This window comes from Pavona decussata, unplaced genomic scaffold, assembly GCF_977016875.1.
Source record: "Pavona decussata unplaced genomic scaffold, jaPavDecu1.1 SCAFFOLD_67, whole genome shotgun sequence".
NCBI lineage: Eukaryota > Metazoa > Cnidaria > Anthozoa > Scleractinia > Agariciidae > Pavona > Pavona decussata.
The window spans coordinates 973,420-986,458 of record NW_028145486.1 but is presented as its reverse complement, the minus strand read 5'-3'; the positions used below and the strand labels follow the sequence as shown (position 1 = coordinate 986,458).

The 13,039-nt window shown below is 38.8% G+C and overlaps 1 protein-coding gene across 2 annotated transcripts in view; it reads left to right on the top strand.

Annotated features, from left to right (window-relative positions):
* Positions 1-9,402, top strand: part of LOC146477952 (uncharacterized) — a 35,373-nt gene extending 25,971 nt beyond the window's left edge. For both annotated transcript variants that reach the window (XM_085112643.1, XM_085112641.1), the window contains 2 exons: positions 4,122-4,235; positions 8,371-9,402. In XM_085112643.1, coding sequence (XP_084968769.1) covers positions 4,122-4,235; positions 8,371-8,426 — 170 coding nt within the window. In that variant the 3' untranslated portion in view covers positions 8,427-9,402. The remainder of the gene's footprint in view (positions 1-4,121; positions 4,236-8,370) is intronic.
* The last annotated feature ends 3,637 nt before the right edge of the window (positions 9,403-13,039 follow it).

Below are 13,039 nucleotides of genomic sequence, written 5' to 3'. Positions count from 1 at the left end.
TAAGAGCAGCAGTTCTGCGTGTCGATGTCGAACTTTTGGAAAATTTCTGTCCTAAAAAGGAAAGTTGCGCTTTTTGGTCAATGGGAGAATTTAGCAGACAACAGCTCTACTTATTGTTTTCATTCTAGAATAATTTATTCGTTGCGTTGACTTTTTGTCCTTGTTTTTTGTCCCGTAATGGCGGCTGAAGGTGAATACATAATACGTAGACTGACGAATGTTTTATGACTTTGATTAAATTCCGATTAAATTAATATAAAGTTTACAGCCCATCGATCGACCAAGCGAGTGAGTTAATTTTTCTTCCCAACTGCAATAATTCGTTGATTGCACATGCGCAATTCACGAGTGGGAAATTGCTCCCAAAATATTATTTAATTTTTCCGAAATACGTAAGGAAGAGTATACATCTCCATAATGCCGCGCGGTCCATGAGACTTGCGAGCAGGCTATTTTTAGACCTGTGATTCGTGGAGAATATCGGCAGAACCAATCAAAGGCCACAGTGTGTACCAATGGTTCGGATTGTATCCATACTTTTTGTAGTTATCTTCGAAGCCTGCAACGAGTCAAGACGTATGGCGTTAAACGATTGAAAGGACAAAACAGAAGTCAAAATGTGGTCCACTGACAGACTTCGAGGATTTATCAGTGACCAGTAGTATTTTAGGTTTAGGAAACACCGCTTAGTAAGTGTTCAATATTATTCAAAGTCAGCACGGGCAATTGCATTTATATATGTGTGCTCACACTCTACTCAGTCCTCCTGCTACATGGTCACAGCATCACTTTCGCATCTCGGGATGGTCCGGCAGAGAAACTCGGGTTTCTTAAAGGGGAAGTATCGTGGGGGTTTTGATATCTTTTATTGAAAATGTTGAAATAAGACCTTCAATCAGCTGCCAAATAATTCTAGAATGGCGAGAGGAAAGCAATCAACTCAATTCTTGAAAGGAACAACTTGTGATCTGTTCTAGCGCATTTTGGAAACAAAAATGTGAGAACTTGAAAAACATTAGCCTAAAATGTTTTAAATTTCAATCCATTACGACCTACTCTGTTTCTGACCGGAGGCACTAATCGACCCTTTTTTTGCACTTGGCCCAGTTGTTCAAAGCATGACTAAGCTAATCCTGGATTAACGTGAACTTTGATTCCAGTCATCATTTAAGATACTTCCAAAAATTTTTGTCCCTGAATTTTGACTTATACTTGTCTTTAACATGAGCTTAAAATTATATATAATGAGCGAGATGAAAACCTCGGTTAACTTTAATCGTGGATTAGCGTTAATAGGCTTTCGAACAACCGGGCCCTGGGCCATGGGGCGATAATTTATAACAATTTTGACAATTATTTCGTTGTTTCTGGTGACAGACAAACATTTCTGGGTTTTGAAATGACAGCAAATTTGCGTGGTACTTCCTCCTTAACCTTAAGGAACTTGCCTATTAAAACAAAGATATTTTTGTATGGTTTATGGCTATGCGAGCAGATTTTAGCAATGTTAGGCGGAGTTCAAAAAGAAAATAAGGGGTAACCACGCGTTAAATGTTAAATGTTTGCAATTGCTTGCAGACCAATTGCGGTTGTTTCGCCCGAAGGTTAAGTCCACTCGCCTGAAACGGTTTCAGGGTTTCTACCCCGAGGATGGCAGAAGTTCCATTCAAGAGTCACAGTCAGATCTGATTGGTCGAGGATTGCCTCATATCCTGCTTTATAACCCACCCATTAATTTTCGCGCGATTTTATTGGCTACTTTACGTCACGTTGTGCAAATTTACAGGACAGTTATCACGCAATAACCCCCGCCTGTGTCGATATTTGCCCTCCTATTATTTCCATTGAACAGAAACAAATCCAGCAAAAAAAAAAAAGCCAGCTCAAGAGTTTCACCTTTTCATCTTTATTATTTTTCCTTTTAAGAAAAACAAAGTCGTTTTGTAGATGTCCAGTCATGCTTACATCGAAAAGCTGGTCGCAAATGTAGTTCCGAAAAGTACAAAAATGTCAACAAAACATGCTGTCAACGTCTTTGAAGGTGTAGAAAGTTACGTGTAGACTTTCAGATTTAGTCCTACGCAAACTGAGTCAGTTTGTCAAGTTTTGGTCCAATCACAGTGAAAATAAAGTTCCTGTAAACCAATCCAATGTACTTGTTTACGTCAATCGTGCGCATCCGCCATCAGATCAGTACTGGCTTTTTTACGAGCGGTTTTCGCGCGATATAAAAATTAATGGGAGGGTTATAAAATAAATAAACCCCTTTCTGGCTTGCTGGTATGTCGGCTGATAATGTCCTTGGCTAAAAGATTGTCCTTAAAATTTTACATTTGCCCTCGAAGCTTTGCTTCTCGGCCAAATATTCATTTTTCGGACAATCTCTCAGCCGCGGACATTATCAGCCGACATACCAGCCGCCTGAAGGGGTTTATTTACTAAATAATCACCGCGCGCGAGATGATTATAGCGGAACCACTAATTTTCAAAATGGCCGCTTAGCGATTTGTTGATGTTTCTGAGGAAGAAGTAAATAGAATGAAAGAAAATGCAATTACGGAAGGCACTCAAGGTGCAGCTAAGTCCTGGGCCTGACACTTTTCGAAGGCAAGATATGGCAATTTTGCTAATTGTAATAAAAAAAACCTTGTTAATTGCAGTGGAAATGTTGTCCATGTCGATGGCTTATTTCGCGCAAGGTTTTCTTCATTTAACAGAACGATTTTCACTAACAAAACGAATTTAAGACATAATTTGAAAGCATGGAAGTAAACAAGATGAATAAATGTCCCTCTACGTTTTACGTTTCAGTGACTAGAAAAGATGGCAGTTTTTATAATCTAAAAACTATTTAATTGTCGGTTCGAGCGGCTCTCGACCACCATCTAAAGTCAACGCCTCACAACAAAAAATTCTTATCTGCGACAACCGTGTACCTGTGTAGTGAAACCAATAAAGGACTTAATACGCCTTATCACGATTTTCGACGGCATTTTGACCAGTAGGCAAACAGGCTTGAAATAACAGTGTTTGTATGGACATCCGATGTCAAATAATTTTCATAAAACATCCGTTCTGAGAAAAAGGATCCGATCAAGTGGATTGTAAATTTGGGATAAGTTAATGAAAGTCCCTCAACACAAGAAATGAGCAAAATCTGTTTTTCAAGCCCGCACAGTCAGAACTATGTAACGGAGACTGCGTCATAAGCTCTTTATTCCACTTCTGAATTTTCCTCTCACTTTAAAACGATTACGGAACGACAATCCACCGTTTTGTCAGAGCTGTGATTAAAATCATATGCCATCTCTTGTTATTAGGGTAAGATTTAACACTATAATTTATTCTAGAACTGTCTTGTTTTCGGTCCCCTGATACTGAAATAATTTAACGTTTCTTCTATTCCACTAGTTATAAAAGAGGGCACAGTTACTGATGAAGATTTAGAAGCTTTGTCACAGAACCTCGAGAGGTCTTGGAGGAGCGTTGCTCGGCGCCTGGGAATTAGCGAAACACTTATAACGGGTTTTCGCAAGGACAACGAAAGTTACGCTGAAGCGGCCTATTCGATGTTGCGTACATGGACGAAAAGCATGCGTTGGCGAGCAACTTACCAGGTGTTGTACGACTCCTTATGCCATGCAATGGTAAATCGTCTAGATTTGGCAGAGGAGTTTTGTTTTACCGATGGTAGGTAGATATTTACCCTGATTTACCCTCACTTTCACTCCAGACAATAGCAGCGTTCGTTTTATTGATAGGCGAAGAAAGATGGTGAATTTTCAGCTCAACTATAAGTACAAGCGATGCATCATTCAACATCTCATTAGCATGGAAGACAGACCGAATTTTGAGTCTCAATGATACCATACAGGAAAAGAGGGGTATGGTATCTAAATTTCTTTGGTTATTTAAGACTAAAACTAGTTTTTTTTCCTGTCTTTTGCTTTGTTTGAAATGCACGTAACTAACAAACGCGCTTGAAGACGTTACATTTTATTGTGGGTGTTCGTAACACCAGAAATGTGATCCCATTAAAGTTTCTAGCTTTCACATTTTCTTGCGACATAGAAATGCATTTGTTAATCTATTTTGCTCACTTTTTTTAATTTTATCAACAGAAACCACAGAAAGTGAATTGTCGTCACGGAAACGAAAAGCCGGTACAGCCGAAGAGGGCCTTGAAAGCAAGAAATTCAAAGATCCACCTTTGGCGTCAGTTGAACCAAGGAAAGGTATGTTTTTTCTTTGTTGTTGTTGTTGTTGTTTTTGTTTTGTTTTGCTTTGTTTGTTTGTTTGTTTGTTTGTTTCGTCTTTCTCCCGCCCTACCATCCCTAAGAAAATAGGGGGCTACTCGATGTCTACTGGTTGGGTAGAGGGGTCATGCAGGGAGACCCTCTCTCTTCAAAACTGTTTGAAATTGCTTTCGAGATTTTGCCTGAACAGATAACGGATGATAGCAAAATTCAGGGTTTCAGAATTTGGAAGAAATAGTTAAGTGTTCTTTATTTAAGGACGATATGACTTGTTTTCCACGAGGCGCATATCATATGCTACACTATTTCCGGTTCTTGAGTGCTTTGGAGATTACACTGGTTTAAAGGTTAGTCACGAAAAAAAAAACAAAAAACGACCCTGTTAGCCCTTGGTAACAATGCTATTCAGGATATGGCTTATCAAAACCTTTGGAGTGTATTTCGGTTAAAGAATAGCATGATTTAAATTTTACCCAAATATTGAAGCCTATAAAGAAATCAAGAAACATGTGGAAATGGAGAAGTATTTTGCTATTCCCAAACTTCTGTACAGAGCTGTAGAGAGTCGAGGCTATATGTTACCACCTTTACTGAAAACAACACCACCGTCATGTACCGTTCTCCATTCCAGTGTTTCAAAATCCATATGAAGTCCTCACGTCGGTTTAATCGTTCGAGAGTAGTTCGTCGAATTGAGATTCTCAAAATTCCCAATATCCTCTTTCTCAGGGGTCGAGTGTTCTTTAGGCTATTTCTTTTAATTTCAAACTCCAAAAACGTGTATTTTAATTGAAGGAGGAGAGAAACTTAGTCGAGCCTTCAGAGTACCCCATATTTGCTAAGAGCAGCAGTTCTGCCTGTCGAAGTCGAACTTTTGGAAAATTTCTGTCCTGAAAAGGAAAGTTGTGCCTTTTGGTAAATGGGAGAATTTAGCAGACAACAGCTCCACTTATTGTTTTTATACTAGAATAATTTATTCGTTGCGTTGACTTTTTGTTCTTGTTTTTTGTCCCGTAATGGCGGCTGAAGGTGAATACATAATACGTAGACTGACGAATGTTTTATGAATTTGGTTAAATTCCGATTAAATTAATATAAAGTTTACAGCCCATCGATCGAACAAGCGAGTGAGTTAATTTTTCTCCCCAACTGCAATAACTCGTTGATTGCGCATGCGCAATTCACGAGTTGGAAAGTGCTCCCAAAATATTATTAAATTTTGCCGAAATACGTAAGAAAAAGTATACATCTCCATAATGCCGCGCGGCCAATGAGACTTACGAGCAGGCTATTTTTTAAGCTGTGATTCGTGGGGAAAATCGGCACAACCAATCAAGAGTAGAGAGTGTACCAATGGTTCGGATTGTATCCATACTTTTTGTAGTTATCTCCGAAGCCTGCAACGAGTCAAGACGTATTGCGTTAAACGATTGAAAGGACAAAACAGAAGTCAATATGTCGTCTACCGACAGACTACAAGGATTTATCACTGACCAGTAGTATTTTAGGTTTAGGAAACGCCGCTTAGTAAATGTTCAATATTATTCAAAGTCAGCACGGGCAATTGCATTTATATATGCGTGCTCACACTCTACCCAGTCCTCCTGCTACATGGTCACAGCATCACCTATTAAAGTCACTTGCGCCAATGTTACGGTGCTTCCTTTTGTTACTGCGTATACGTCCGGCGCATCTCGGGATGGTCCAACAGAGAAACATGGGTTTCTTAAAGTGGAAGTATCTTGGAGTTTTTGATATCTTGTTGAAAATGATGAAATAAGACCTTTAATCAGCTGCTAAATAATTCTACAATGACGAGAGGAAAGAAATCAACTCAATTTTTGAAAGGAACAACTCGTGATCTGTTCTAGCGCACTTTGGAAACAAAAATGTGAGAACTTGAAAAACATTAGCCTAACATTTTTCAAATTTCAATCCATTTCGACCTACTCTGCCTCTGGCCAGATGCACTAATCGACAGTTTTATTGCACTGGGGTGATAATTTATAACAAACTTGACAATTATTTCTTTGTTTCTGCTGACAGACAAACATTATTGGGTTTTGAAATAACAGCCAATTTGCGTGATACTTCCCCTTTAAGGAAGGTGCCTATTAAAACAAAGATGTTTTTGTATGGTTTATAACTATTGCGAGCAGATCTTAGCAATGTTAGGTGGAATCCAAAAAAAATAAATAAATAAATAAGGGGTAACCACGCGTTTTTAAGGTATTTGTAACCTTCAATTTGGACGAAAACGGCATACATTGTTCTATATTTTACAGCTTTTTCGAATGATGGCTAATGCATGGCTACCCCCAATTTTCGTTTTGTTTTCCAGCAGCCCTTGCTAAGATCTACCGAGTTTTAATTTCCTTAAGGTGACTCGACCCAGTTAGTTTTTGGCGGTACCACCCTACTTTCAAGCTCTCTGGTATCCCCACCTTTGCTTTTATCGTAAGTTTAACCCACAGAATGGATAACATATAGATCAATCTACAATATAGCAAAAAAATTTTGGCGATCGGAGTAAATGTCACGTGGTTATAGTGCCACGCCCCTTTGAGGTCTGAGTCGAAATTCTGCTGTTGCCGGCTTTTTTTCGTAAGAATCTCTCGGCTACACATAGTGCGCAATAGTGCCTTGCGCTGAACAAAGTTTCAACAAAATCGCAAAGACCCAATACGAGAAATTTAGCGCTTTCCAAATTTAGGTCATAATTTATGTAAAAATGATAAGCAAACTTTAAACGATTATATCTAATAAACTATGAGATTAATTCCTTTATTTTGGGGATCTTTATAACAGATGGGTCCTTGCAAATCAGCAAAATGCTTTAGGGCCTTGTAAATGCGCGCGATTACGAGCAATGCAAACATATAGAAATTACAGTTTTAGCTATTTGTTGACGCTTGTCAGCGTTTCAGAGCCCTTCTCACAAAAAAAATCATTTTCTTAAAAATTCGTAGTTTTTTTCCTTCAAATTTTTTCAGGGCCTCAATTGATTGACTAACTACCTGGATGCTGAATTCCATGTTCATTGAAAAACTGTGACATTATCTTCTATAAGCCCAAACGTGAGTAAACATTGAAGATTTTTAGCGTTTTGGCCGAGTTTGTGCTTTGGGAGTTTTCTATTGTTTCGAGTCTGTCATGATACAGCATTCTTGTTAAGCACGCGTTCAATGTCCAATGAGTGCATTCGGAAGTCAGGCAAGCGTGGTCATTGCCGCGTGCTGAACAAGAATGCTGTATCAAGACAGACTCGAAACAATAGAAAACTCCCAAAGCACAAACTCAGCCAAAACGCTAAAAATCTTCAATGTTTACTCAAGTTTGGGCTTATAGAAGATAATGTCACAGCTTTTCAATGACAATGGAATTCAGCATCCAGGTAGTTAGTCAATCAATTGTGGCCTTGAAAAAATATGAAGGAAAAAAAACTACCAATTTTTAAGAAAATGATTTTTTTGTGAGAAGGACTCTGAAACGCTGACAAGCGTCAACAAATAGCTAAAACTGTAATTTCTATATGTTTGCATTGCTCGTAATCGCGCGCATTTACAAGGCCCTAAAGCATTTTGCTGATTTGCACGGACCCATCTGTTATAAAGATCCCCAAAATAAAGGAATTAATCTCATAGTTTATTAGATATAATCGTTTAAAGTTTGCTTATCATTTTTACATAAATTATGACCTAAATTTGGAAAGCGTTAAATTTCTCGAATTAGGTCTTTGCGATTTTGCTGAAACTTTGTTCAGCGCAAGGCACTATTGCGCACTATGTGTAGCCGAGAGATTCTTACGAAAAAAAGCCGGCAACAGCAGAATTTCGACTCAGACCTCAAAGGGGCGTGGCACTTTAACCATGTGACATTTACTCCGATCGCCAAAATTCTTTTGCTATATTGTAGATTGATCTATATATTATCCATTCTGTGTGTTAAACGTACGATAAAAGCAAAGGTGGGGATACCAGAGAGCTTGAAAGTAGGGTGGTACCACCAAAAAATAACTGGGTCGAGTCACCTTAATAGTCATAATTAACCGCGCAATATACTTCTGTGTTACGAGGCACCGTCCTTAAGTATGCATCTTCCCTCTTTTTTGTAGCCAAGTTCGGCAGACAAAAGCGAAAAATGGAAGAACCTGGGACTTCAACTGGATAACGATAGAGTACAGCTAACGGCATATGATCAACAAAATGACCAAACTGGACGAAAAGGCGTATAACATGTTGATGGATTGCGGGAAGCAAGGAGAAGGCTGTGACGCTACCCAAAAGATGTTTTACTGTGCTTTGTGTAGTGAGGTAGTTGCTTAGAAGCTTAGCTCAACAATTTGTTGCGTTACAAGTAAACCACATGAGTAACGTTTTGAACAAGTATGTGGACGAATAACAACTCGGAAAAAGTTTAGGACGTCGTGCTACTGCTGCACTTAACTCATAGTATGACGAAATGATGACATTAATTGATCGACTTTGAGATGGCTTGAAAACCAAACTGGCCGTTTTTCCCGCGTAGAAAGCGCCGTGGTGACGAAAGGCACAAGCACAACTTTGTTCCAACGTTGTGTTAGTCGCTGTATCACTGCCGGACCGAGCTGTATAAGAAGTAACGATAAATGTATTTGGAAACATGATCTATTCGTGGTAAGAGTTCTGTTTTTAGCGGTGCTGTTCAAGTTTGAATGACTGAAATCGTGTAGTAAAGGAAAGAATCAATAAATCAGCCAGTTTGAAACAGCAACACGGCGTTTGGAAAAGGCCTATATAACTTACATGTAAAACCAAAAAGTCTTTCTTCAGTTGCAGCTTCATTTTAAATTGCATTATTAGTTGCATAGTCTTAGAAAGAATTATATCTTGGGTTAGGGTTAGGGTTATCTGTTCTTGCTGTTCATGTAATTCTGAGTTTTTTGCCGTATTACTGTAGACAATGCGGTGTCAGTTAAATACTAGCTAGTTTAAACTTTTTTAGTCGGTGTGTCCTTCTCTTGCTACGGCAGAAAAGCAATCACCTTAAATAATGAGAGAATCCATCCCGATTGGCATCCGTTTTTCGGGGTTTTACTGAGCAGGGGGTGCAGGGATGTTGGTGCGGTGAGAGCACTGCCCCTAGCCCCCACACCCCACCCCAACAATATGGCCATGGGTCTATTCCTCGATTATCGGTCAATTTTGTTATCGGGTTGTCCTCTCTCCACAAAAATGAACATCTCGAAATTCAAATTTGAACAAGAAGGAGTGAATGAACTGACGCACCCTGTGGATGAGCCACTAAAAAGAAACTATTTAATTTGGCTTCACCCGTTGCTGGATTTATGACACTATTGAAGAGGAAGGAAATGTTAGCCAGGAATCTGTAATCATGTAATCATGGAGGACCATGAAGAAGGACACGAGATTTATTTCAAATCCTCAGTTGCATTTAGAAAAAGAATACATTCTAATTCTACAACATGCAAGTTGAGCAAGGTTTTCATAGACCCTTTTCATATACATATCTGTTTAAGTGAATTCAAAGATCCGTTGTTGTATGCTTGCAGACCGCATCCGGAACGGTCAATCCGGAGTTAGTTGGAAACTTAACCTATTGTATACAATTGTTATCATTTAGCTTCATTTTTCTGTCCGGAAATTTCCATTAAAAGATAAATTCCTTTTATCGTTTGTCATAGGAACAGATACGTTATTTTTACGTTATTTTTAAGTCTTGTTATTATTGCATTGTAGTTAGATACCCTATATACTATTGTATGTTATCTAATTGTTTGCCAATAAAAACTTGTCTACATTGGTTTAATGAACGATACCGAAACCACAACACATTCTTCCGAAACGCCAACAGACGCAATGCAACGGAACTATCTGAACAATATATGGACCCTGAAGGACGCAAACAAAACATTTCTAATTAAGGACGGTGCCTACTAATACCGAAGTATTTTTGTGCGGCTTATGACTATGCGGGAAAAACAGATCTTAGCAAGGCCTCTTGGAATCCAAAAAGAAAATTGGGGGTAACCACGCATTTTTCAGAGATAATTAAGCAATAATATCTCTAAAAAGCGCCAAAATATAAAGCAATGTATGGGATTTTTTCCATAAATTGAAGTTAAGTTATCTCTGAAAAATGCATGGTTACCCCTAATTTTCCTTTGAGATACCAAAAGCATTTGCTAACTTCTGCTTTCTCCGTATAGTTTTAAACCGCGCAAAATTATCCCTGTATTAGTAGGCACCACCCATAGGAAACCCGAGTATCTCGAGATGCGCAGAACGTATGCGCAGTAACAATGGTAGGCACCGTCCTTAAATGGAAAGTACTCAAAAAGTGCAAACCCGATAATAACACTAACAAGAAATGTAACCTATGTCTTCACGAAAAGTTTATTTTCGTAGAAAAGATCTTAGTAGCCTGAACAAACGCGATGAATTACCAAGTTCAAGCCCCCACAGAAAAAGACATGTACTCAAAACCTCTCGAATAACGTAAAGTAACCGTTTGCATCATGGCACGTGAATTGTATCTAAATAGATATGTACCGAAAACCTCTTGTATAACGTAACGTAACCGTTTGTTTCATGGCACGTGAATTCTATCACGGCACGTGGAATTGTATTTTATCGCCTAGCAGCTGCTTGCTTTAAATCGCCAGTTTTTGATTACTTTATATAGCCAGCTTTTGAATCTTTACGGTCATTCGTTGAAGTTGCGTGATGAGTGTGGTCAGCTCCTGACCATATACGAAACAGAGCTGTAGCAATAAAACGATGAATCACTTCTGAAGCCTTGAACTATTTTTTCCTGAGTGTATATCTCTATATCTGTCGATTTTGTGGAGTTAGCGATGCTGGAAGTTATCACTGCTAAAAGATCGTACGCTTACGCACCACGCAGTCAAATATGGCCCGAGTATAAGCTGAAAACAGCTTTTTTAAGATATTTTTATTGTTCCTATAATAGTAGTAATTTAATAATTTATTGATTGTAAATTTATAGCCCTTTAATTCAGTTGATTCTGCAATGTGGCAAATAAACGGTATATTTATTTATTTATTTATTTATTTATTTATTTATTTATTTATTTATTTATTTATTTATAAAGGCAACTTCTTCAGCTTAAATAATTTGCCTGCTTTTCTTCAGCCAGTCTACAATTGCCTGAATTTCAAATCGACAGAAAACAATCTGCCATTTTCCATCGTCGGGGAATTTAATATCAGTTCATTCTCGTTCAGCCATCTGACGACTGTTCAGGGTAGTCAGGGTGTTTTGCAACTTTTCTTTCGTGATCCCATTCGCTTCGCTAGTTCGATCGCTCAATGTATGCAAAAATTGCTGTGCGGCGCTAAAATGAAAACCGCTGACCATAGAGTCACTGCCCCGCTAATTCGCCGGTCCGGGAGGCAAAGAAGTTGAAGTGACAGTCCATGTTTTGTCCTTGGCCTGTGTGGCCTGCTGAAAAGAGCCTTTACATCTCCGTGATCTTCCGTTCTGTGATTCTGTGTTGCAAGAGCAGCAGCTTCAGTTCACTTTTCATAGTAATCCCACTGATATATATTGGTCTCAGCCTCCGTTTTTTTTTTGTAGGTTTACAAAAATAAGAGCTGTAAGGCCTGTACACCTGAGTGCCAGGGGTTCCAGAATGCCATTTCGTAACGAAAATGAGGTCTTAGACGATTTCCGATTAAATGTTAACGCTGCAGAAGTATAGTTTTAAACTAGTTTCAAGAATTATTTTTTGTTTCGTGCGAAAACGATGGAATCGAATGACTGTTTGTTATTTACACTCTAACGGAATTTCTGTGAAAACTACGATAGATAGTTCTAAGATGATGATGTATAATTTCGTCCCTTTTGATCTAGGTAGGTAGTTTTTTCGTGAAAAGTTTGCATAGAGTCTCGTTCGCTTTTAAATTGATTGTATTTTAGTGATTATAGACCTTTTTCATAAATGGCGGCCGATAAATTATTCTTTTGTTTTCATGAAAATTAGCCTTACTAGCCTCGTCAGCATGTGCAAAATTCAAAAGAATCTTTACTCTGAAATGAGGTCAGTAGGGCCAATTAGCATATATTGAAAAGAATAATAAATCGGCCGCCATTTATGAAAAAGTTCTATAAGTTTTGAATTTTTAATTAAAGTTGTGATACGATTCTTAGGTAACTTACAACAACAATATAGGAAACTGTGAGCAGATGAGGGCTATAGACTATCCAAGCCCATAAGCACCAAGATTACTGATTTGTTGTATGTTGACGATCTCAAAGTCGACGCCGCGTCGGAACTTGGGAAACCAAGAAAGAAGTATGCAGAGGAGTTAGGATCGAATGAAGCTAGAGCCACGATATCCAGATCCATCGCGTACTACAGCAGAGAATGAGAAGATAGAGGGCCACAAAATCGGAGTGTGGACTAAGAAGGCCTGACAAAACTAGCAGTGTGAAGACGTTAGAGAACAGAGACGGCAGGGAAAGCTCCATACAGCGCGTTGGGAGGATAACGACCTTGAGCACCGACGCACACAATAGCCGGGATAAGTGAACTCCACGAACAGCCACTTCGAAAAAAACTTGACAATGCAAGGAAGACCAAATCAAGCGAAGAGTCCATGAGAGTCGGACGTCAGATGCAGACTGATGCAGTCAGATGCAGAATGAGTGGAAAGGCGCACGAGTCTATCGCACATGTGCTGTCAAGCTACAGTGCATTGACACAGACGAAGTATTTATCAAGACACAACGGAGCGCTCAAAATGAAATGAAAAAAGGAA